This window comes from Micromys minutus, assembly GCF_963924665.1.
Source record: "Micromys minutus genome assembly, chromosome: X".
Lineage (NCBI taxonomy): Eukaryota > Metazoa > Chordata > Mammalia > Rodentia > Muridae > Micromys > Micromys minutus.
The window spans coordinates 112,106,697-112,133,421 of record NC_137970.1 but is presented as its reverse complement, the minus strand read 5'-3'; the positions used below and the strand labels follow the sequence as shown (position 1 = coordinate 112,133,421).

The window sequence follows — 26,725 nt, the reverse complement described above, 5'->3', positions numbered from 1 at the left end:
TTATATTATATGTGCATGTTTAACTCTGAAGGGTGAAAGAGAGAAAGAGGTTCAGCAGTAGAGGAGAAAGAGAGGGACTTATAAAAAGGACGTAGACACACACCCCAGATGGAGCTGACCTCATTGCAGGTAAACTAGCATTTGGAACTTGACAGATACATACCAAATTCTTGTGGCGTTCCTATTCTCATTTTTAATGCACCTTTCTTGGACTGTCTCAGTAGGGTCAGTTAATGGCCACTTATATGTCCCTTTGTATTTTGAGGGTGTTTCATCTGCTTCACATTTTCCTGGATCTATAGAGAAAAAAAAAATGTATGCAACATTTTCAAGGGCAAAAGGCACTTAAAAGTATCATGAACATCCATTATGACCCATCATTATGACCCTGTGCACAACCATCAGCACATACAAGAGGAAAGTATTTCAACCAGGACATTTAAACTAAGCTTCATGGAAACCAGTTTCAAAGGCAGCCTTTGTTTAAATAAGCTTTTCAGTACAACCTCATGTTTAGTCATTTTCATTAGAACCCCCTATGGCAGAGGGAGGCTGCTTTTTCCTAGTTAAAAAAAAAATCTTTGACAATTTCACACACACACACACACACACACACACACACACACAAGCACACGCACACGCACACGTGCACACACACACAATTAAATTTAGAAATTGTTTGTAAAATTTCTATATATTCATTGCATGGAGGAAATTCAACCACAAAAAGGAGTACTAGAGTAACAAACATTTCTGGCACTTCTTTCTTTCCTCAGAAATATGCCCTGTTATCACTTTGCTATGTAAACACGGGAGATTAGGCAGAAATTTCTTCCTATGGTAGTCATTGTCTTCTTAAGGGACTCAGGTATATTTGGTTTCAGTAAAATCAACATGCCTGCCATGACCAGTATAACCAGGTTCACAATGTCTCTGCTGACGGTGTTTCCCAATGAAATACTGCTGAGACACACTTTTCATACCGGGTTTTGTCATGTTAAGAGAGATGTGGTCCTGAGAGGCTCTACAAGATCGTTATTGGTACGGATGATGATGCCTGCAGCTAACTATCCGACTGAGCACAGGGACCTCAATCGAGATGCTAGAGAAAGGACTGAAGGAGCTGAATGGGTTTTAAACCTCATGGGAAGAACAACATCAACCAACAAGACACCCCCAGAGCTCCCAGGGACTAAACTACCAACCAATGAGCACACATAGAGATATCTATGGCTCCAGCTGCATATGTAGCAGAGGAGTCTGGCATCAATAGGAGAAGTCCTTGGTCCTGTGAAGGTTCATTTCCCCAGTGTAGGGGAATTCCAGGTTGTTGAGGTAGGAGTGGGTGGGTGGGAGTTGGAACATTCTCATAAAAGCAAGGGAAGGGGGGATGGGAGAGGGGGGAACCAGGAAAGGGGATAACATTTGAAATGTAAATACATACATAAACTATCCAAGAAAATAAAAGAGGGATGTGGTCTAGGCTAAGTCTATGTGGAAATCCCCAGTCCTTACTGTGTGCCTAGACATGTTTCCCTTAGGTGGTGACAGAGTAGCCTGATTCATGCAGGTCTGTCCAACCTTTTCTATGAATGCAAGAAAATCACCTCCTTTCAATTTTAGGACAGATTTAATGAGTGTCATTTACATGGTGGGTTCTGCCTGTGGTCTCCGGTCTTCACCACTTTCATCCCACTCTAACCTTGTATATCCACAAGCCTCTGCTATTTACTTTGCTTGCTGCCAAAGGCAGTCCATTCTGATGCTTGTGTGTTACCCCCATGTTTTTCCAGCTGTCTAATGGGGAAAAGGAACAAAGTTGCCAGTGATGGTCAGGTGATGGACTGGCCTGGTAGCCTTCCTCTTTTACCAATGAAGCTTTCCAGATTAGGAAAGAAAAGCTTCCGGAGGGCAATCTGGGACAGTTCCCAGGTCATTTCCTAAGATGAATAGGTTGGCTGAATCAGTCAATAAATTAGCAGTTATCTATAGGGCGCGCATTGGGTGTAATGATTAAGCTTGCCATGTTTCTAGCTTTTTACATCCGAGGAGCAATTCTCCTACACTACTCATAGGCCAGCCCCTGCTGATATTCACATCTGACCACGAGTCAGCTTGGAATAGTCCCTTTCTGGTGCTTTATGCATTTATAAGCCCTTAAAGTTAGAAGAGTCATGAAGACATGTGAGCATAAGTTTACATGGAAAGATGATTTCTCAGCTACGCATAGTGACTCATACCTGTTAGCCTAGTACCAACTACTTAGGAGGCAGAGGCTGAGGTATGAGGGTTTCGATGAGTTAAAGACTTACTTGGGTTATATAATAAGTTCAAGAACACCCTGGGCTACAAAGAGGACCTCGTCTAAACAAACAAACAAAAAAAAAGAATAGAATTTTCTTCTCTTTGAATGTAAACATCTATATAGTATATTTATTATGAGTTTTAAATTTTTTAAAGTGAATTCACACTGAAATGCCTTGTCAAAATATTTACCTAGCTTTTCCACTACAACACGGTCAGACTTTACCAATAGAGTCAACAGATCTTGTGTGAAGTTCCCATGTGTGAGGTTCCCGTGAATTTTAGTTCGGATCCTGCTGATCAGTTCCACAGATTCTAGAGAAGAGTTGGCTTTTATAATGACCCAACAGGCACAACTAAAAAAAAAAACAGGACAGAAAAGAAATACTAGTCAGGTCAACAGAGTGTAATTTGGCCGGTGATGCTACAATTCTATAGAATTGCCATCATTGGTAGCCCGAAAATAGTAAGTATTGTATAGCCACTAAATGATAGCTATTTCATAACTGTTGAACAATTATGAAAGCATGTGAAAATAGTCTGAGAAATGTTATTACATGCATCCAAAAAGGACAACTCAAAACCTATTTTCAAAAGAGTGGTCCACAACATTTGTACTATGTTGAAATTGCCTCGCCAAGAGATTTCTCCAGGAGTTTGTATTAATTAATAGGGAAAATGGAGTACTTGGGAGTTATTATTTCAGAGAAAACATTTTATTTTTTCTGTTCCTTCAATTTATCCATCATTACTGCAATAAGGCAAATAGGTACATGTCCAATTAGTCTATAGAGACGTGTTCTGGTGAGTGCTGAGTCCTACAAGACACTCAGGATGATGTTACTGTTAGCTAACATCTGTGGAGTTCTTGCTGCACATGTTTTGGTTCATTTACTTCTCACAGCAACCTTATGAGATAGTGATGCTATTATCCCCATTCTACAGATGGGGGAACTAAGACTTAGGGAGATAACATTTCCTGCAAAAAACTCTACAAAGTATTTTTAATCCATTAATGGATAATAAAGTATAGAGCTGCCCTTAACCTTAAACTCTACAATAAGGTCTTTAAATATTACAGATTACTCTGGTATTCTAATAGAAAGAACATTTCAAATTCACAAACTTGCCTACACCTTTTTTTTCCATTTTACATACAGCTTTTGACAAACATGTTCACTGAGCATCCTCAGAATTATTGGAAGTTAGATGTCCTTATCTTTATGTCAAGCTTCTCCGTATGGCAAATCAAGAATGCTTTCTCCTTCCCCTGACCTCTGGGTGGTGAATTAAACTCCATTCATCCTACCCCTGTTGATTTAACCTATTTCTTCTCCAAGTTCATATTTCCATTGTAAAGGGGACTCTCTATCGCAGGTGACACTCAATCTAGCACCTTGGACATATCAATAGTCTCTTCTTGAGCCTTCTTTGGCTATAGATTAGTTCTCAACCTTCCTAATGCTGTGACCCTTTAATATGGCTCCTCATGTTGTGGTGACCTCCAACTATAAAATTGTTTTGTTGCTACTTCATAACTGTAATTGTGCTACTCTTATGAATCATAATGAAAATATCTGATATGTGACCCTAGTGAATGGTTGAGAACCAGTGTTCTATGTCCTTCATGGTAGGTATCACAGACCAGCAATAGCCATTGTTTCAAGAGGAGCTTGCCTGTGAGTGTGAACACTATCTGGGGTGTTTTTCATGGTGGCGATGATGTTTTCTCAGCATTTTATTGACTCTGTTGACCACAACATACACTTACCCCATCCCCTAAATAAAAGTCACTTTGAACCTCATTTCTTCACTATAAAGAAGCACAGGCTGCTAATGCAATGGTGTGACCAACTGAAACAACTTAGTTGGTGAATGGAAAAGCTTAATAAGAGCATCTGAGAAATAAGCACCAGGTACTTTGATTTCCCTCTGACAATTCTGACCAAAAGGCTGCTCATTGCACATACAGATTAAGTGGAAGGAAAATCAGAACTAACTGTACCAGCTATGAACAAACTCATCTCCTACCTGTATGGTACATGAAAAATTGCATCCATTCCTTGCCCTTTTTTCTGTTCCAACCGATGCAAAAAAAAAAAAAAAAAAGTGCTTAGTCACTGAAATTTTTGAACAAACAGCAAATTTAAATAGAGGGATTATCATTAAGAAGAAAATAATAATCACTCTTTACATTTACACAGCCACTGCCTTCTTCAAACATCCCTTAAGCACATTATCGTGTTAGTGTTCACACCAAGCCTGAGGGGTGGATAATACAAGGACTGTCTGTCCACTTTCTAGATGCAGCAATTGTCACTCGGGAAGTTAATGATCTACTCGGCAGCACAGTCCAGGCCTTCTGGATACTGGCATGCTGAGATAATAAATGTAAGCCGCTAAAACCACCCTAAGCCTCTGCACTTAAGGTAGCACTTCATAGATACTACTTAGTTCTGTCCATCTAACAGCGCTCTTTTTACAAAGAAGGAAATGGAGGCACAGTAAGGTTCATTCATTTGCCCCAGGTCCCACAGTCAGAATGTGAAGGATCTCGGAGCTTTGGCAGATTACCACATGAGAGCTTTTACACTTAGTATTTAGAGAAATTTTAGTTAGATCATGTTAGCTGTGTGTTACAGTTTAAAGTTCTGACAACTGTTTACAGCAAGTATTTTAAATGACGGCAGATGACTTAGAATGCACTATAGGATTTATTGTATTTCATATAGTCAAATATTTACGTCATATTTCAGTACCTTGAAAGCTATGTGGTTCCCAACCATTTTAGAGTTTACCATCCCACAGCTCTGAGGAGCTGAAATAAGACTGAAGGTCATTCTGCTGTACTCTGACTACAGATATACCTTAGAGAAAGGACTTAGTTTTGTTAGGTGAATGGCAGACTTACAATTGCATCTTGGAAGAGTGGGGCTTTTCTGTGAGTTGTCCACAATCAAGAAATTCTACTTCCATTTATAATCCCTAAGTCCTTCAAGTCACTCAGCCCACAAAAATCTTCCTCAAAATGCTACCACATGGTCAGTTCATAAGATGCAGAGAGTTGCTTTCTTGATAGGTCCTGGGACCAACCCTAAAGGGAATCACTTAATTTGACCCTCAACTTTAACCATTGAACTTGCCTAGTAATATACTCCTGGATAGAAGAGCTGTTTACTCATGCCTAACTTTTTTAGGATGGGTCACAAGTATCTTCAATTTAAAAAATTACTTACTATATGTGAATACATGGCCATCTCTTCTTTGGAAGTCTTTCTGTATCAAAAGCATCACAAAATTACAGAACAATAAAATGTAGCACACAATCCGTGGATCACAAGGTAAAGATAGTAACAGGTGTGGGGTACCAGAGTTTCAACTGGGATGGGACTCCAAGGGGACCCTTGAACTGCACATCAGATCCAGAAATTAATCCCATGATGTTATAAGCAAGAGTGCATAAAATGCATGTACAATGGTGGGCATTATTCAAATATCTATGCAATCATTAAAACGAATAAGCTAAGCTGAGAGTGGCAGTGCAGCCTTTAATTCCATTACCCCCAAGGCAAAAGCAGAATCTCTGTGAGTTTGAGGCCAGCCTCAGTCTGCTTTGTAAAGTCCAGGAAGCCAGAACTACACAGTGAGACCCTGTATCAAAAAGAAGATAGATAAATAGATAGATAGATAGATAGATACATACATACATACATACATACATACATACATACATAGATACATACATAGATACATACATAGATACATACATAGATACATACATAGATACATAGATAGATAATAGATAGATACATAGATAAAAACTAGGTTTTATAGACTGTCATAAAAGATGTATATGATGAATTACGAAAGAAAGAACATTGTTTGACAGTATATAAAGTAGGAACTCTGTCACTAAATGCATTACAAAACCTAGAGGAATGTATAATGGTAGATATTCACAGGCATTCTCCAAGGGGTGGGAAATGTGAGTAGATATTTTTAGTAGATCTTTGTAGATTTTCAATATCCATGTCATAAATTTCTATACATTATTTATACATAGATTTTACAATGGCTGCATTATTACTTTTGCACTGGATAAAAATACAGCATTTAAAACAATATTGGAGACTTCAAATATTTGCTTTCAATCTTCGGGGGGTGGTGCAGAATTTTTGTATCTAGTCAAAATTCTTATGTTGAAGCCTATTATTTTTTTTAAGTTTTTATTAGTTACTCCCTGTATTTACATTTGAAAGGTTATCCCCTTCTCCCGCCCCGATCTCCTCTCCCTCCTCCTCTACTTGTTTCCTTGAAGGTGCACTAGCTCTCAATCCCCCTCTCCACCTCAGTGCCTTGCCTTGAAGCCTAATATTCTATGAGATCATATCAGATGATGAGCTTGTTGGAAGGTAATTAGGTAATGAGGGTGGAACCCCCATGAACAGTATTTGTGAACTAGTCAATACTGTAAGTAACAACAGAAGTGAGTCCTATCTGTGTTCCTTGGCTTATGAAGATGAAGCCAACCAGTAGGGAGTATTCTGTTTCCTCAGCCCATACTAAGGCAATAACTTACGGTAACCTTCACTTATACATAACCTTTCACGAACCTACTTTTGTTTGAACACATAACAGAAACCAAAGAGCCAACATATAGAAAGTAGGTAGTCATATGGAGGGGAAGCCACAGGTGGCAGTGTTCAGAGGTGGCACCTGGCGACAGGTGTCTGGGCCCTGGAATCTGAGCCATTAGGAATCCACCCGAGCATTTTTTATGTGAGAATTGCCATTCTCCTGAAACTGGATTTGTTACATTAAGAGTGGAATGTTGCAAAATAGGTCTCGGGTTTCCCTTTTTCCTCTGTTTTGTCTGGGTTCCTGGTTTTGTTTTATTATGTGCTTCCATTGGTTTTACAACCTACAGTGAGATAAGTGTGTTCTTCATTCCTAGATATCAATAAGGGAAACTCACAGACCCAGGTGGTCCTCTGACTTCCCTTCAATTCACAGAAGATGTCGTTTACACACCTGCTTTTAATTTGAATAGCCAGGTTAGCAAGAGAAAATTCGCTGTTTTGAAACATAGAGTTCAACTGTAAAAGAAAAAAAAAAAAAAAGAAAACAGATGGTCAGTGTTTGTGTGGCCACTCTTCTGCTGTCGCCCAGTGATGTCATGGGACAGCATGAGCTCAGGTTGTCTTATCAGTGAGCACAGCCTTTCCAAGCCTGCTTCAGGTTTACAGTTCCCACTTTTTTCCATGCTGTTAGAAGCTAAGCTGACATCCATCCTAACTTCAAATATAGAAGCCCTAACCTGAAATCTGATCACATTTCTATATACAGCCATTAAAGTTTAAGGTAGAGAGCTCAAATCCAACATGAACTGTTATCCTTATAAGAGGACAAAGAGAAAGTACAAATGTGTGTGCCCAGAAGAAATACCATTTGAAGGCATAGCAAGAAGGCCAAAGAACAAAATCTCACTAAAATCCAACCCTTCCAGCCGTTTCCTCTTCAACTTCTACCCCTCACCTGACCCTTTCTATCCCACTCTGCCTCCTCCCTAAACATAACTCCCGCCTACAACTGTGTGATAACAAAGGCTGTTTTAAAGCCACCTAGTCAGTGAGCCTTTGGAAGACAACCCAGACACTTTGAAACACTTGCTTATTTTCAAGCACTTAGAACTGGATCATACACACTTGAACATAATGGAGAACTGGTCCAAGATGCATATTGGTATTGCTACTTATCTGACAACCATTTGGTAATAATTCTTAAAATGTAAAAATGTCCATGACTCTTGAGCCAATTATTTAAAATTTGAAAATGAATCCTATAAAAAAATTCAAGGACCTCTAAAATAATTGGAAGAACACTGGTTTTGGAAATATTTAAATAGATAGAAAGAAACAGAACCTAAAGGCCTACTAATACACATCTAGATTTGAAAATGAAATAAAAGTTTCTGTTGCAGACATAATAGTAAAATTTTAATGGTCCTGTTAAACTGTATGGGGTAGGGCTATATCCATGACCTATATATGATCAATGATATGTAGTAAAGTGTTCATGGTGTTTATTGATGGTTCAAGATGGTTGCTTAATCTGTACAATAATCTGACATTGCTCCTCAGAACTAAATAACACAACACACATCTATGACTATGTAGACATATCTTACTGAGTATACCTCAACTTATTAAGAACAGCAGTGGTGGACCAATGGTACCTATTTTAGATGCATTCCTGTGAACTTGAATTGCTCAGCATGTATTAGTTTTATAAACAAAAGGTAAGGACAATTAAAACTACTATTTTGGAGAGGGAAAAATTAAAGTATGGAAAATAAAGGCACATAAACACTATGCCATAGAGTATGTTATAACTGCTCTGTTTTCCCCAACAAGAAAAATTTGGCAGTGACTCAGAATATGTGTCCATGGGGGAAAATGTACAAATCTCAACAAATGAAAATAATCATATCTCATAAAAAGCTTTCAACACTGCGACAGAGATTGCAGAGATCTTCAGTGTGTTGCCTACAGAGTAAATACATTTTCAGTAAAAACAATCAAAACTGATTCTCTATGAAATGGATTATCAATAGAAAACAGAGTCTGTGTTCAATCTATCTAGTCTTCGTCCTGTGTGTTTAACAAGCACCATAAGTATTTTAAAAAGCACTTTACCCAGTCTTTTGTAAATTCACGTAAAACAGTGGTAATAAGGAACCGTGGCTCTTCATCAAAGACAGAGAAGCTCATTTTGATATTGTAGAAGGAAACTGTAATTAAAAATAAACAGGTTAATTTTTGTTATTTACATCAAAAATTCTGACTTGCTAGGCAGTAGCAGTGCACACCCGTAGTCCCATCACTTGGGAAGCAGAGACAAGTGGATCTCTGTGAGTTCAAGGCCAGCCTTGTCTACAGAGCTAGTTCTAGAACATTTGAGGGTACAAAAAGAAACGCCATCTCAAAAAAAAAAAAAAAAGAATGAATGAAGAAAGAAATTTGACTTCTGAAAATTAGATCAGAAGTGTTCTCCACTGTAAAGCAAACAAAACAGTAACGTTTTTCATTCCTAAATTTTGCTTAGTTTAATATCAAGAACCAGCTATTTTGGCTACGTAACTAAAAAAAAAAACAGGCAAGATGCTACCATCCCATTTTTGCTTTGGTTGCCTGTCCATTTCCCAGTGTTTCAAAACAGTTTATAGGCTTGTGGCATACCCCAGAAATTCTCTTTCATTCACCAACTGGTTTCCAGCTTATTCAACAGCCACAGTAAATACTATATGTCTTAAGATAAATTAACATTAAAAATTGTTTTCTCACTATTGCCTGCCTTCCTCCTTTAGAGTTTTAACTCTTTATGTTCCTCTTGGTCTTGTCCTGTTATATCTTTATTTTGAATCTTAAAAGTACAAACTCAAGCCAAGGAAATGGCCCAGCAAATACAAGCACTTGCTCCCAAGCCTGATTATCTGAGTTTGATTCTTGGGACCCAGGTGCTGGGAATAAGATGTGACTTCTACGAGTTGTTCTCCTTCCTCCACAAGTCCAAAGGGATGTGCACATGTCCACACACATGCATACACAGATAAACAAACAAACAAACAAAAATGGACTGGAGAAATGACTTAGCAGTTAAGTGATTTGCTGCTTTTGCAGAGGACGTGAGTTCAGTTCTCAGCACCTACATGGAGGCTCACAAACCCCTGAAACTCTATTTCCAAGGGATCTGATACCCTTTTCTGGCCTCTTTGGTCACTAGGCATTCATGTGGCAAAGATATATACATGTAAGCAAAATATACATATAAAATAATATAAAATAACAAAATTAATTTAGCAAAAATTGCAAAGCTGTTCAACATTTGAACAACATGGAAGCTAAATACTCCCTGAATATCCATAACCATTTCTAGCCAGCTAGAAGTAGAGATTAGAGAGGGCTCAGACCTGCACAGAGAAATTCAAAATACAAGTACAGTTGTGTGTGTGGTTGTTTTTGTTGTGTGTGTGTGTGTTCTGTTGTGTGGTAAGCACCATCAGATCTAAAGGCATATGACCATTTATTTATTTATTATACATATGGGTATTTTGTGTAAATGTATATCTGTGCACCTTGTTCATGCCTGCTCCAGGAGGATTCCAGAAGAGTGCATCAAATATCCTGGAATGGCAAAATCTCATAAAACTATAGTTACACAGGGGTTTGAGCCTCCATGTAGGTACTGGGAATTGATCCAGGATCCTCTAGAAGAGGAGGGTCGGTTCTCATAACAACTGAGCCATCTTGCCTTTCCACCCTCAGTATGATTCTTTTACAGGGTAAAGATGATGTGTTCACAGCATCAGTCATGACATCAGGAAGCAAACAACTGTAAGGAAAGCTTCAAATTGCTGAGTGAAAAGATCCATCTGTTATATATTTCAATAAAGACAAGAAATATCACTAGGGTTCTGTACCAGACAAGGTACTTGTGTACCAATGCTCTTGGGGAGATGAGAAACATATGCACCCCTTTCCCTCTTTTCTGCCTTCAGAGAACACGGAGCACACACGGCTCATTGTTCAATCACTTTGTTAAATATATATGAATAAAATACCTGCAGACGCTTTGGCAACTGGTGAAGTAGATGTTTGTGTAAATAGAAAGGAAAATACGGAGTTCATCCATGTTGTCTCCAAAGATGAAGAGACTAATGAAAACCCAGTTGATGCAGAAGGATGTGTCATTTCAGTAGCCATCAGGGGAAATGAGGCTCCTACAGCTGTGGATGTAGTAGTGCTTATGTTCTTAACAGTATCCAATGTGGGTTTAGAAGGAATTAAAGTGTGGGATTCTGGTGTAGCTGGAACTTTACTCCACATAGATGTATTTGTAGGTCTAGATGCAGTCAGAGAACCACTAGACAGGTCCTGACTTGTTATAGAAGGTGATACAGTCATTCTACTAAAGGACGTGGTTTCAGACATAGTCATGGAGTTGTTAGCCACCGAAGTTCTGGGGGATGAGTCAAGGAATGTAGAAGTGTGCAGACTGTCATCTCTGGTTTTTGCAGATATGGGCAGAGAAGTCAAAGGGTCAGCAGTGAAGATGCCCAGTGTAGTTGCAGAAGTGGCTTGGGTGGGTGTGGCACTTCTATCAGAAAGGGGTACCATTGTAAAGTTAGGGTGTGTTGCTATCACGTCAGAAGCTGGAAATGTGGATTCTGACATTTCTTCTGAAGATGAAGCTGAAAGCTGAGGAGTAGATACAGATGTCCGAGAGTCTGAAGGGAGACTAGATAAGCTCCAAGTCGGGGAGGCAGCCCTGGAAATTACAAAAGGATTTGCTGAGAGTGTGGTTCCAGGGGTTACAGGCATGGTTGTTTTCTCAAATGCGTGCAGAGTGGCAGCCAGCACGGAAGGTGGAAACGTGGGAGATGAAGTACCCTCAGAAATCCCCAAAGTAGGAAGGCTTTCTGATGTGAAAATCAATGGCATCGCTGTAACATCCCTAGAGACCAGACCAGTCTTAGATGTTGTGGATTTTGACAAAGTCCCGGAAGGAAAGGGCAGAGTCTCTGCTTCCATTCTCTTGGGTGTCATTACGTTCGTTGAGAAAACTGGAAAATGAAAGTCGTCAATTCTGGGCGGTGTGTTTCTGGATGTTGTAAGCAGAGCCTGGGCTATACTAGGTGTTATTCTTGTCGCCCATGCTGGTAATTCGGCCATTTGAGATGCAAGTGGAAACTTGACCTTAGTGCTATGAGGTGAGTAAAGATGTGATGTCAAAGAAGGTGGAGCTTTACTGCTCTGGGTCCGTGAAGGATGTAAACCAGGAGCAGTAACACATGGATTGCTCTTTGTTAGTTCACTCGTTAAAATGTCCATCTTCCCAGTATCAAGGAAAAGATGTGTTGGTGTGGGCTTTATATTTTCCGTAGGTCTATGGGTCCCTTTAAAGTTAGTTAAAGATGGGGAAACTTGAACATTCAGGAGAGTATAAAAACTGTCTGAAGGAATAGAGGAAAGCCCACGTGCAGGCACAGTGGCTCTGGAATGGGTATTAATGAGCTTTGTCACCCCACCACTCTCAGTAAATAGGGAACTGTTGGTGATCTCAGGTAATACATCCAGAGTAGGAGCCTCATTTTCTTGCGATGGCTGTTGGGTTGTTGAAAGTAACGATGAAAACAAGGTCTTTGGAATGGAGGAAATAGCTTCAGTATTTTTAGAACTGGACCGAGAGGAAGGAGTGACACCTATAACTGAAGTCACTGTCCCAGCCATACTAATGGTTGGAACTGTTTTCATAGATAAAAAATCTCTCTGGATTGGAGAGGACACATATGCAGTTGTATAACTGAATGGTACCTCTACCCTTGAGGAATTTCTGAAAATAGAGGAAACCACTGTGTTTTGTGAAGTAGGCCCAACATGTGCCACTGGTGCTGATACTTGGGTGGTTTTAGTAGTCTTACGGGGAGGTGAAGACAATGAAGTAAAGAATGCTCCAAGTCTTGTGGAAGTGTCAGAATACAGCACTGTAGTTGAGAAGTCAGAGTTATTAACTAGCACTGAGGACTTCTCAGACTTAAGCCCAAAAGAGACACTTTTCAAATTGCCTGAGTGTATCGTTTTAGAAGGCTTAGTCCTTAGCATTGTAGGGGTGTCAGAAACTTTTTTAGAGGTGAAAGCAGTGATATTGAGGGGCAATGAAGCCATTTGGTAAATAGGAGTGGACACCTCCATGGAAGTGTCATTGGGAGTGTTTGTTGGTTCCTTTGGAACAACAGTAAAGACTGTAGTGCTCCCATTATGGGTGATCATTGTAAAATTGCTGCTCACTAGTCCAGTTGTAAAAGGAGAAGAGGACTTAGGGAAATTCTCTGTGCTTTCAGAAGTGGAAGAAGCAATTTGTGGTGCTTCAGGTTGTGTCTTAAGTGAAAGTAGATGTGAAAGGGTTGTATTGGTGAGCACAGGATATGATACTCTAGGTGTCTTGGAAGTGTCTGCGAATGAAGCAGCTAGGTGACCTGTGGTTTCAAGAGTCACAGGAGAACACACAATATTTTCCACAGTCACTGGAGGATATTCTGAAAGGGCACTTGTCCTTTCTTTATCATGAGACAAAGATTTAGTTACTGTCTGACCTTGTAAAGGAAACGCCGTTTTCTCAAGACTACTAGACCCTTCTGAAGCATGAACACCTATTATGGTGCTTGAGTTTAAGGTTTGGGCAGACTGTGACCTCCCAGGAGTAGAAGATGTGGTGGCTAAATTCCCAGAAGATGGATAATCAGGTAGAATCTCTGAAGGCAAATGCGTCTGGTGGCTGGAGATTTCTGTGGTCTCAGAAAGTTCTGTATCTGTCATTTCCCAAGGCAAAGTGCTCTGTGAGTCTGAAATAAAGGAATTCTTGGATGGGGAAATCTCTACTACCCTCATAGTTCTGGGGGTTTTCTCCATGAAGATGTTGGTCTGTTCTTCGTCAGAAGATACCATAGAGGTGGCTAACACTGACTGTATGGAGACTGGTGTATTTACAAAATATGTGGTAGATTCATGGTCTACTGAGGTAATCAATTTATTTGCAAAGGTGTTGGGAGGCGTGGACTCACTGCCAGCAGAGGTTTCTGTGGGTCCAGAAGCCATACTGACATCACCACCACTACTAAAAGCATAGGGAAAGCTAAAACTATAAGTTGAACCCTCATCTTGAGATAAAGATGGTGTTGCTACTGATGTAGATGTAGTTGAGCTAACATAAGTAGAGGATACAATGGTAATGTTATTAGGGGAAGGCTTTGAGCAGACAACGGTGTGTATGGATGGACTTACTAAGTCAGCTGAGAGGGAGGGAATGGTACTTATAGCCTTAGTTATCACCGGAGTGGGAGGTCTCAGTGAGGATACCAAAGTTTCTCTCAAAGAGGAAATTGCCATGAGTGCTGCTTTGGAAGAAATTGCTGTGACCTCTGAAGTGGCATGAAGTAAGTCTCTGTAGGTAGACATGGTGTCACTGATTGTGGAAAATGGTGGACTAGCTGGTGTCACCAACTCTGTGGTCTTGGTTGGTAGAGCTAAACCAACTGAGGGCACAGGTGTCATGAAATCCCTGGCCAATGTAGAAGGCTGGGACAGGGTTACATTAGTCTCATCAAAAAACACCACAGTGGGGACAGAAGAGGTGAGAGCAGGGATATTAACTGGTGGTGAAAATGTGTGTGGGATTGGTTGGGAGGTTACTGAGGAATGAGTAGCGGCAGTTTGTGGAGACAAGACATCAGCATACAAAGATGCAGCTGTCCCCTGTGAAGGATTAGTGGAGAAAGTGGCTCCCAATGTCTTCGTTGTTGATGAACCCAGTTCAGGTAGTGCCTGAGTGCTTGAAGAATTGGGTGATGAAGCTGATTTCCCCTTGGATATCTTTGAAGTGCAATCTACTGTGTAGGTGTGGGTCGAGTTAAAGCTTTCTACAGTTCCACTGTGTGAACTTCCAGGTGTGCTTTTCTTCAATTTTGTTGAAAGCCAACTCACTCCCTCCTCAGCAGTTGTAGTTTCATTATCCAATGCAGTAGTCAATTTTTCTATATCTGGAAAGGGGGAAACAGTGACAGAAGTTGTCACCATTTGTGCCGATTCATCTGTCGCTTCTAGCATTGCTGAGAATGGAGAAGCCTCAGTTACTGCTGCTATAGTTGACTTTACCTTAGGATGACAGGAAGTGGTTTCTTTTGTCACTGTGGTACAGACTCTCTGTGTTGTTGCAGACATGGGCAGGGGGGGGATAGTATCACCAAATGTGATCCCACCATTTGTTTTTATTTGCATTGTCTCAGAGATGTTCTTCTCAGTAGAAAATTTTGCTTTAATGTCAGTGAGGGTAGGCATATCCACTGGTGGAACAACTGTCTCCCTTGGTATTGAGGGAAGTTCATTTACAGCTACTGTGGGCACAGAGTTGCTTTTCAATAGTAAGGTGGTGAGTTTAGATTCAGGATGACTGGTTAGAGATGTGACTTCAGAAATACTTGTAAAGTCACTAAGCCACTGGGATGTTGGTTTGAATAGAGCTGTTGTAGCATCAGAGTTGGTAGTAGCCTTTTTCTCTGTGGATGCTTCAATCGGTGTGATTCTAGTAATCGTGAATGAATAATCTATATTAGTAGTATTACCTTGTAATGGTAATGTGAGAGTTTCATTAGGCTTGAATGTGGGTGTGGTGGGTGTTTTCATAGAGGTTAACAGGGTCTGACCTGACTTAGAAGCCCAAGTGGTCTCATTGGTGAAGAACTGATAGTCATTTTTAATTGTTATAGATGGGAGACCTGATTCCAATGCATTATATGTAGAAGGAGATTTAGTAGAAATCAAATTACTCATGGGCTCATCAGTTATGGGTATGTTCTGGCTGTATACTAGCCTTTCTGTGGTAGGGAAGAGTGAAGCTTCAGCCAATGTATGGACAAGTTTGGTTCTGGGGGTTAAGGTTGGATGTGTACTCTCAGCATCAACTATCTGTTCACCTTGAGTTCCAGTGACTGGAGAGGTAGAAAGGAAAGAAAGGGCCATGAAAGAGGTTTCTTTAGGCATGGAGGCAGATATAGCATCCTTAATACTGGGTGAAGAGACATCTTGGAGATTTGTAGACACTGAGTCTGGTTTCACTGTCCTTAGAGCAGATACGGTCCCCATAGGCAACATTGAATGGACTGTGAATGGTGTTTCTCCATGAGTTGTTGACAAGGTAGATGCAACCTGAATTTCAGGCAATGTAAAATTCACAGGAGCAGATGTGGAGCTGAGCAAAGACTCTGGTTGGACGGTTGATACAATCCCAACATCAGTAGTAATAGGTGAAGTCTCTTCTAATGTGGACCAAGACACAGTTCTGGCAGCTGAGGATACAAGAAATTCTTGCCGAGATTTAGAGGTAGGGAGTACTTCTGCATCTGTAGATTTGTGCTTGGGACAGGGTGTTGTAGTTATGAATGTTGATTCATTCATCAAGAAAAAAGTTGTCTTCCCAACAGATGACTTGGATTTGGTTGCTAAAATTTCAGATGCAGTATAATCCTTGGTAAATACAGATGTGTCAATAAAATCAGTAGCTGTAGTTGAATGAGAAATCTCAGTAGCCATGGCCTCCAATAGTTTTGTTGTCCTTGTTTTTCCTAGATCTGAGTGTTCTGTTACATTTGTGAAGTTACTAGCTATATGAATAGATGTCCTCTTGGTAGGTAAAGGGATGGCTGTTAAAGTAAACAAGGTGTCTGTTGAAAATGTAGCTGTCTTGGCTGTAGATGACTTTAAATCTTTGGATGCACTTTCTGTTGCTAGAGGTGAGGGTACTGTATTAGGATATGATATGGCTGTATGATTGATTGTAGAAACAGGCATGACTTCTGGCAACACTGTGGATGAACATGCAGTCTTGTGTGGATTGAGCCCAGTACTTTGGGAAGGAGTTGTTAGGTCTATTTTCTGTGAAACAGTTGTACTTGTTTCTTGAATTGTCATATTTTCAGAAACAACTGAAAAATCAGAAAGCATGTGTTACTTTAGATTCAGCCTCGGAAATTAGGGACAATTCTTTAAGAAAGAGCTCTATAATTTCTTTTCATTTTAAAGAGAGGTAGGTATCAGATATAATCATGTTGTTTGATTACTTAATTTTTCTTAAGATGATTTTCTACTTTGTAAATCTCTATCTTATTTTTCATAATACCTTGGGTAAATAACTAGTAGGACGACGTGTATTACATAGTATCTGCATAAAAGATATGGGCACTTGTACAAAACTGTACACTGATTGGGGTGATTCACCTTTGGAAAGGGAGTTATCAAAACTCATGGAAGAAGAAATCAATAGCTTGATTAGTTCACATCTATTACTGAAACTCAATTGTGAAGTTAAATGTCTTCCCTCAAACATCAGGTTTAAATGCAGACTCAGTTTTAGTTGCTGACCCCATAGCTTGCACTATTATAGCCTCAGTCTACCTCTCTGTACTTCAGCATCTTTGTGGTATAATATTTATAATCCTACCTTATAAGACTTCCCTGAGACTTGGGTGAGTTGCTGCATGTGAACTATTAAGCTTAGTATCTGCTGCATAGAAAGTAATAAAAAAATAGTTGTTTTGATTTTGAGTTGATTAAATATCTTTTTCTTTCTTTTTTCCCCACAAGGCAGAGTCCTGCCATGTATACCAGACCAGCCTCAGTTCCTCACCTTTCTGGTTCAAAGCCTTACAGGCTCACACTCCTATGACCAGCTGCCTTGGTCAAATTTCTATCAGTCATTTGAACATTGAAGATTGAAAATGGTCTTATCTGGAACCTCAGGGTTAAATAGTCTTGACAGCTTATGTGTGTGATTATGAATATATATTTATTATTATGCATCCTTGCATATGTTGTAAATCTGCAGTATAAACATTATAATACATGTAATAGGATTTTCAAAGGCTGTGATAGAATAAATACAAATGTTAATACTTCCTAGCAACCTATCATAGTGTCTGTTTTCCCCATATGACAGTGCTTTGAAGACTGTGGGAGCATAGTTTATATCCCCTTTCAAGTCAATTAAACTTCACAAATATGGTGAATACTATTAGAAGTCCTTTGAGAAACAGAAACCTTCCTAACATGTTTCCTTACTTTAAAGAATTCATACTCTTATTGGAAAAGTTACACTTTATTAAGATATTTTGCTCTTTTTTGAGACAAGGTCGCACTATGTAGTTCAGACATAAAACTCACTATGTCACATAGTGATTTCACTATGCCTAAATCAAAATCCACCCATCATAACTTCCCAAGCACTGGAAAGCACGGGTATGTGCTACCACACCTGGGTTGCATACTTTTCTTTTTTAAAAATTTGACAAAATTGTATTGTAAGCAAAAGAAAAATGATAGAATTTCTAATAAAGCCAACAATGGGATATAATCTGTCTCCAAATATCTTTGAAGTATAATAGCAGCATAATAGAAAATCAGTACAGCAAAGAGCAAAACTGGCTCACAGATAATGAGGAGTGAATATGGATGGATGGAGGAGATCAGTCTAGCCAGGAGTGAGAGGAGTTACCTATTGAGTGCTGGTGATAAGTTTACAGATGAGGCTGGGATCTGAAGGGGAGGTAACATACTTTCATGTATGGAACACATATTCCAAGCCAAGTGCTGTTCCTCCTGGCATCTTGATTAATTCCCTTTTTATGGGAAATAGAATAATTATCTCTATTTCAAAATCGAAGAAATAGAGAACCAGAGAGTTCACACAATCGGCCCAATTTCATCTTGGAAATTCAAGTTTCCCCATCTGTTCGTCTCCTCTGTACCTTTATTTGCATATTCAAGCATGGATGGACCCAGTTACAAGAGGATACATTTCTCCTTCTAAAAACTCAAGATCGCCAACCTCAAATGAGCCTTCCACACCGCCTCCAACTACGTCTCTCTGTTCCGTTTATGCTGCTGTTCTACAATAACCCTTTCAAACATGCCCTATTGTCAAATACCACCTCCACATGTTTATCAGATAATCATACCTCCTGCTTCAAAGGAAAAAGTAATTGAGATCATCAGACAAAAGTTCAACTGTAATTTAGATCCTGTCATCCGCTATTTCTCAAACTTTGCCTTTCTTTTCCCTAATGAGCCTGTACCTCCTGCTTTAAAACTTATTCTTCTCTCTTGCAATAAAAATGAAAATGCCCCATCCCTCTGGCCCATCTCTCCCTGATCACATCTAAAATTCTTTAAAGTTATTTATGCCCAAAGTCCTCACTCCCGTGGCTTCTTATCTGGAACAAGCATTGTTCTAATCCCTCTTCTTTTTTATTCTATGGTTTTTACCCACCTACATATCATCCATGAGTCTCATCTCTAGGCCAGATCTCTATTCTGCACTCCACACTTTTAAGAACCAAATCAGTTTCTTGGCATTATCTTTTGGCTAGCTCCTTAATATCTCAGACTGAACCCATTATCTTTGGCCCGTATTGGGTTTTCTAGTATTTCTTCACTGAGTAGTCCATTCAGTTATGCTGGCCCAAACATTCCCCAGGTCCCTCTTCCATTCTCTCTCTCCTGTGCCATAACTAATCTGTCATCTTGTTCTAGTTGTCCTACCTACTACATAGCCTTTAATCACATTAATTTCTTTCGGTCTCCATCACTCATCTTCCGACAACCTCATGCCCTCCTTTTGTTTGTTTTTCTATTATTTTTGAGATTATAACATGATGATATTGTTTCTCCTTTCCCTTTATCCTCCCCAATCCTCCCAAATACCCCCCGTTGCTCTCTTTCAAATTTATTGGCTCTTTTTTCATTAATTGTTCTTGTGTGCATATCTGTATATGTATATACAAATACATTCTTAAATATAATCTGTTCAGTCTGTATAATATTATTTGTGTGTCTGTTTTGAAGACTGATCATTTGGTATTGACTAACCAATTGATGTGCAATACCCTGGAGAAAATCGTTTTTCCTGCTCTCAGTACTCTTTCGTTACCTGTGAAGTCTCGGCCAGTACTCTTGAGTGCCTTCAATTCTGTCTCAGATTCGAAAAGAAAGAATATTTGGAAATGTGAATCTCACATACACAATTAAGCATACACACACACTTGCACACACACACACACACACACACACACACACACACACACACACACAACAGAGAGAGATTCCTTTAATAGTTTTCATTACTCACAGAGTAAAAGAATACAGTACTTAAAGGAGCCTAGCTGTGCATGTTTGCCTTCCTACCCACTGACCCCTGTAAATTTGCACTAAACCCTACCCTCCCTTTCGCACTTCAATCCACAACTCTCACCTCCCTCAGTACTTAATGTTTAATTCTACCATAAGAGCTTTACATGTCTTGTCGCCACTATTTATAGCTTCCCCCATGGTCTTCATGTCAGTAGCATCTACTCGGCCCTTGAATAGTAGCTCATTTGTCACTTCTTCAGAAAAGTCTCCCTGCTCAAATGTCCAAAATGAGCTCAAGCTGATCTGTAGAGGAATGCTGTGGTCAGTCGTCACAGCTACAGTTTTCTACATAGCTGACTTTCTCAGGAAGACATATAGACCAAAGCATCACCTTTTACTGTGCACCACTGTGAACTAAGTTTCTAGTGAGTGCCTAAACCATGATAGGTGTTCAGTACAGAAATGTTGGCTTACTAAATAAATGGAAAGAGTGGGGTTAAAATAATAGGACAATCTCTACTTCTACTGCTACTGGAGAAGAACTGTTGGCATGGTTTGGTACCAAAGAAGATTAAGAGACAAAGAAGACAGAGAATGCTCAGATGTCATGCATTTTGCTTTTGTTCACAGAAATAAGAAAACATCCTGTTAGAGCTGTATGTGTGCAACTTGAGGTAGGAGTGAAAATGGCACTCAGTAAACTGCACAAGTGAGTCACAGTCGTTCTTCAATCCAAATCTGTCAAAACAAAATCATGCGTATTTATCTTAGACAAATGGCATTTTTGAATTCATCTTCCTGAGAAGCATATTATCTATGATGTAGAAATAATTATAGCAGAAGACAACTACTAGCTTATGCCACAGCCTTGATCATAATTAATTCTGCTTGCACATACAGAATATCTGAAGTGTGTATAGAATGTTTGAAGATCTTGTTATCATGAGAAAGTTAAAGGATCAGAAGTCTTCAATCAACTATATTGACTAGTTAATTAAAGTACATTAGTAAAGGGGAACATCAAAATTAACTAAAGGTACATCTTACCTTAACCTAATGAAAACATTGTTTTCCTCATCAGAGTTACATCCTGTCAGGGCTTGTCAGAGGGGCAGTTTGTTTCATTAGCACACAATTTTAAGATTTCTGCTTTTAAATGTAGCCAAAACTGTAATTGAAAGGAGGAGTGGCAAGATTTGGGGTTTTACTTTTACAATGGTTTTATTTCAGTCTACTGGATTTGCAACTCTCTGCCAAAGCATCACTTCTAACACGTGGAAGGAATGTGCAGCCGGAAGCTTGGCTCGCTCTATGAATTTATTAAAATTGCTGATGTGAACAGTTTACAATTCCCACTCCCTTTGTAATTGAACTGCACTCACATTTTTTGGGGTGTTTGTTTTGTTTTGTTTTGTTTGGAGGGATCTTAAATATCACACACACACACACACACACACACACACACACACACAAAAAGCCTGTTACCTGTTTAGACAACATTCAGAGCACTATTAAAGTAACCTGTAACAGGAAACAGTCATGATTTTTACAAAACAGGGGATAAAACTCAGAAATAACTTTATCAGAAATAGCTGAGTCACAAATATAACTATTTTTACTATTTCCTGTAAGCATATCAAAAAGAAAATGAATATTTAGAAAAAATGTTGCTAAAAAAGAAAAAAAGAGAAGATGCATGCCTTTAATCCTACTACTCCAAAGACAGATGTGGCTGAATCCTGTGAGTTCAAGGCCAGCCTGATCGCCAGAGCGAGTTCCATGACAGCCATTACTACATAGAGATACCGTGTTTCAAAAACCAAAAGGAAGCATGGGTCATTGCCAAGCAGGTGGTATTTTAAATAACAGAGGTGGCTTAGGTCCACATGGATCAATACAAAAGCTTGGATTTGTATATTTCAGAAAACTTCCTATTGAATCTTTCAGATGCAAAGACTTTTTTCTGGCCATCATTTTTCTCTGTAAAATTATTAATAAAAATTCAAATCTGCAGTCACTGAAAAAAAAATCACAGAATTCCAGCCCACTTGCTGATTGAGTTGTTTGGGTTTGGGGTGTTTAGGGCTTTAAGTTCTTTGTATATTCTTGATCATAACTTCAAGCAGGAGTATTATGAAGATTTTCTCTCATTGTAGGAGTTACCTCATTCTCGACAGGTTCCTTTGCAAAGCCTTTTAATTTCAAACTACCTAATCTGCCAACTCTTAACAATACTTCCTGAGCTATTGGAGTCCTGTTCAGAAAGGTCTTCCTTGAAGTGTTTTCACCCTGCTGTCCTTCAGCAGCCAATGAGCACATGACAACCTGCTCAGCATCTTTAGGGAAAAGTGAATTGAAATCATACAGATCTTCTCTCACACCAGTCACGACTTCAATCATTGAGAAAACAAATATCACCTAATGCTGTCAAGGGTATGAAGGAAAAGCAACATTTATACGAGTCTCGGTAAAAATACAAACTGGTCCAGGCACTATGAAAATCAGTATAGAGGAATGAAAGTTTCTAAATAAAATAAAATAATAAATAAACTAAATGTGTAAATACCATATAACCCAGCTCTGCCATGCCTAGGTATTCCCTGAAAGAATCTGAGTCAGCATACCACAGACACATCTGCACACCCATGTTTACCACAGCACTATTCATATAGCAAAACTATGGAATAAGCCTAGGTGCCTGACAGGTGAAGGATGGATAAAGAAAATATCCTATATTTCATAATAAAGTTGTATTTATCCATAACAAAGAATTCTTTATAGGTACAAAAAAACTACATGCATCTATACAAATATAATAAAAGATGAAGATATTGGGAGAAGAAAAGAGACTAGAGGGGCAGAGAAAGAGGGAGGATGAACTAGCACCCATAATATTTCAAAGCCAAGAGAAAGAAGTGCAAAGACTGTATTCAAAATAACCAAGGAGAAACAACCATTGATACAAAAGTTCTACAAACTAATATATAAGTTCTCCAAATGCTGAACAGCACAAAAAAACCAGCAATCATCCAAATAGCTCAAGATATACATTTCAAAGGAGGGCATCACACGGCAGTAAATTTGCTAGCCCAGGAATTGAAAACCAATGGGGAGATCAAATTACAGCTGATGCCTGGAACAATATCGACCTTAAACTTCTTCATATCTCCCATAAAAACCAATCAAATATCAGTAGCTCTTTAAAAGCGGAATCTGTTAAGAATGAAGGATTAGTATAGCAGTCATTCTGGGGGTGGAAATTTTTCATCAAAAAAATTGAATGGGCGATTTGGGGAATTTTTTTCTGACATATATGAACCCAAACTTCCATGGTGAAAATAGAGCAATATAAGAAGCCTTATTTCCTAGGCAATCTCTGGTATTTTTCAACTGCTAAGTGTAGCAATCTGTGACAATGGGGTAACGAACATGTTCAGGGTCATTAGTGTGCAATATGAGCTGATTGTGAACATAAACTGCTTCGATGATTTCATTGGTGCTCTTAATCCACGTGTTCTTTGTATTTTATTAAATTAAGCAGTGCAGACTTTCTCTGTAGCCATCATCCCGGGGACCTTAAATTTACAGGACTTCCACTTCATCAGTGTTTCTTTTCTCCTCGTGGTAAAGATTTTTTCTTATGGCCTCTAAATGGTATACTTATTGCCATTGAAGATAATGGCTGTCCTGCTCAGAAATAAAATTTCCCAAGTGATTGAAGCAGCCACAATGCTAACCATGTCAGCTCCGTCATTTTGATATATGCTGCCTACACACACACACACACACACACACACACACACACACACGAGCTTCTACTTCCTGAGAACTAGTATTAAAGGAAGGCACATTTCTCAACTGAACAAGATGACATAGACCCACTTTCTCCTGCACCTCATCATTAACTACAGCTACAAGCCCTTTGGAGGTCCCGTCTCAGATATCCTGCATATCAGACATTTACCTTACAATTCATAACCATAGAGAAATTACAGTTATGAAGTAGTAATGAAATCAATGTATGGCTGGGGGTCACTAAAACATGAGGAACTACATTAAAGGGTCACAGCGTTAGGAACATAAAGTTACAACAGGAATTAGGAGGCATCTGGACTAAGATTTAAGAAAGCAAGCAGGGTCGGCATCCACCACTTCATCTTCCAGGCAAACAAGCTGGTTTTTTCCTTGTTAAAAGCTCCTTTTTTTTTTTTTTTTACAATATTTTAAGTAGATAATGCAGTCACGCGGCTCAAATAGGTTTTTTAGCAACAGAATATAGTCCAAGTAGATCTACACTCCTTCTGGATCAAATAGGAGGCTCCCTACCAAAATCCTGCCAGCCTGACAGCATCAGCAAAGGAAAGGAACTGTTTTCCCTGCTACCAATAAGCAGCCAAAAAACCAGCTCTCCTCGCCTGCCAGGACTGAGTTCCCCTGACTCACCAGTAGACACCTGTCTAATAGCACATGGTCTGGGAGGACTGTTTCTCCCATTGCCCCAGAGTGTCTGTACCCATAGAGAAGCACAGACCCAAAAAAAGAGGAATGATAGAGCCAATAGCTGCCCCAGGCAGCCTCTTTATCTCTGTAGCCCTGAGATTTTTCTCCCCATTCAGAGACAAGAAGCAACCAACAGACACCCAGGAGCAGCAGGTAGCCTGGTCCAGGGAACTTGATGGAAGGCTTCCGTTTTTTGCTCAGAGACACAGAGAAAGCTAAATCAAGAGACATCAGCATTAAATCATATCACCACCCAGCCCCACTGTGAGATAATGAGGATGTCATTCCTGAGAACCTTTATGTTTCTCCAACAGGCAGCACCACTAGGGACCAATGGGAGCCACTGAGTCACATAATAAACACTGTAAGACAAAGTAACAACTCAGAGACTCAAAAATGTTAATCCATAGTTAAAGGTATAGGCCAAAAAAGTAGATTAAGTAGCTCTTGTGTGTTAAAGAGCTGCCTGCAGAAATTAAAATTCTTAATAAGACCCAGACTATCCTCACATTGACAAAACATCCAAAACACAAATAAAATGAGAAAAGACAGTCAGACTAGCACCAAGAGGAATCAGATGTTGGAACTATCTGACAAAGATGTTTATTGAATGTTATTGCTGAAAATGTATTGTACAAAGTAATGGCTTTCATTAAAACATTTTCATGAATGCATATGCTGTACATTAATCACATTTAACCCCTTATTAGATGCCCTTACCCCACCTCTTTCGGAGCCTGCGCCTCTTCTCTAATAGCCTCCTTCTATTTTCATCTGTACCATTTTCTATATTCCACCCATGAGAGAAAAGCATTCTATATTCGGTGTGTCAATCTGGCTTATTCTGCCTAATGTGACAATACAAAACTCTTTAACAAAATATTAGCAGCCTAAAAGCAGCGGTCTGTAGAAGTTCTATACCACGGTCAAGCAGTGCTAGATACAGATATAGAAGGCTTATTAAACACTGGGAAATCAACCAGCATAATCCACCGTATCAACATGTTAAAGAGGAAAATGACAGTCTCTTACCAGTTGATACACAGAAATCATTTGACAAAATCTCACATCAGTCAATGATAAAATCTCACTGTGCATAAGGAAAAGAAGGGATTTGCAGCAACTTGAAAAGGGAATTATTAAGAAACCCACAGCAAGGGATACGGAGCTAGATGGCTCCGGGGTTAAGAACACTGCCTGCCCTTCAGAAAACCCAAGTTTCATTCCCAGCTCATAGTTAATCAATCTGAAACTCCAGTTCCAGGGAACAGGTTCATCTTCTGGCCTCTTGGAGCACTGGGCATCCAAATAGTGCACAGTCATACACACAGGAAGAACACACTTCAATAAAAAGAAAATTTAAAAAGAAAAGAAACCTTAAAAAAATCAACTCTAGTGGTGAAAGACTGAATGTTTTCCCATTAAGATTTGGAATCAGGTAAAAGTCTCACTGCACTTATTTAAAGCAACATAAGCAAAAGAAATTTCAAAAACGCTGGAGTCCAGTGCTAGAAGTCTTCAGACTTAACTTCCAAACTGTGATCCATAAAAACTAAATTGGTAAATTAGACTTTTTCACAACTGGAAGCTTCTGTCCTGTGAAAACCTTTATGAAAGATATGTTTTAAATTCTATGAATTAGAAGTCCTTTCACAGTAGTGACTTCAAAGTATGTATCCAACAGTCACTGGAATATATAAAGAACTTTGGAAGCTAAGTTGTGTGGCTGGGAATAGGTGGGGGTTGGATGGATATGATCAAAACACATTGTATGAAATTCTCAAAGAACTAATAAAATCCAACAACTAGCAGTTTTCAAAAACTAAATGTAAAACAAAGAACTGCTCTTATTCTGTTTCGAAAAGCAAAAGACAAGAACATTTAACAAATAAATGTCAAGTAGAAGAAACTGATGTTGAATATCATTGGGCATCAAGAAAATGCAAATCTAAGCCACCATGAAATATATCACCACACATTTACATACATGATTTATGTAGGCAGCATGAAGTGCTGGTAAGGAAACAGAGAAACAGGGTTACTCCGCCATTGTGGGTAGAAATGAATGTCCACCTGTACACCAGTTTTTTATAAAACTAAACTTGCACCTACTATATGATCCACAAGTTGCACTAAGCACTTAACCACAGAGGAACAAAAGCACTGATTTATACAAACCCTATACA

At 39.2% G+C, this 26,725-nt stretch overlaps 1 protein-coding gene across 1 annotated transcript in view; it reads right to left on the bottom strand.

The window, feature by feature from the left end:
- Positions 1-26,725, bottom strand: part of ADGRG4 (adhesion G protein-coupled receptor G4) — a gene marked incomplete at both ends in the record, with an annotated part of 94,616 nt that overhangs the window by 58,674 nt on the left and 9,217 nt on the right. The window contains 7 exon segments of the mRNA XM_080910230.1: positions 164-296; positions 2,497-2,660; positions 4,336-4,379; positions 5,541-5,580; positions 7,336-7,400; positions 9,000-9,094; positions 10,925-16,840. Of these exon segments, the coding sequence (XP_080766356.1) occupies positions 164-296; positions 2,497-2,660; positions 4,336-4,379; positions 5,541-5,580; positions 7,336-7,400; positions 9,000-9,094; positions 10,925-16,840 (6,457 nt within the window).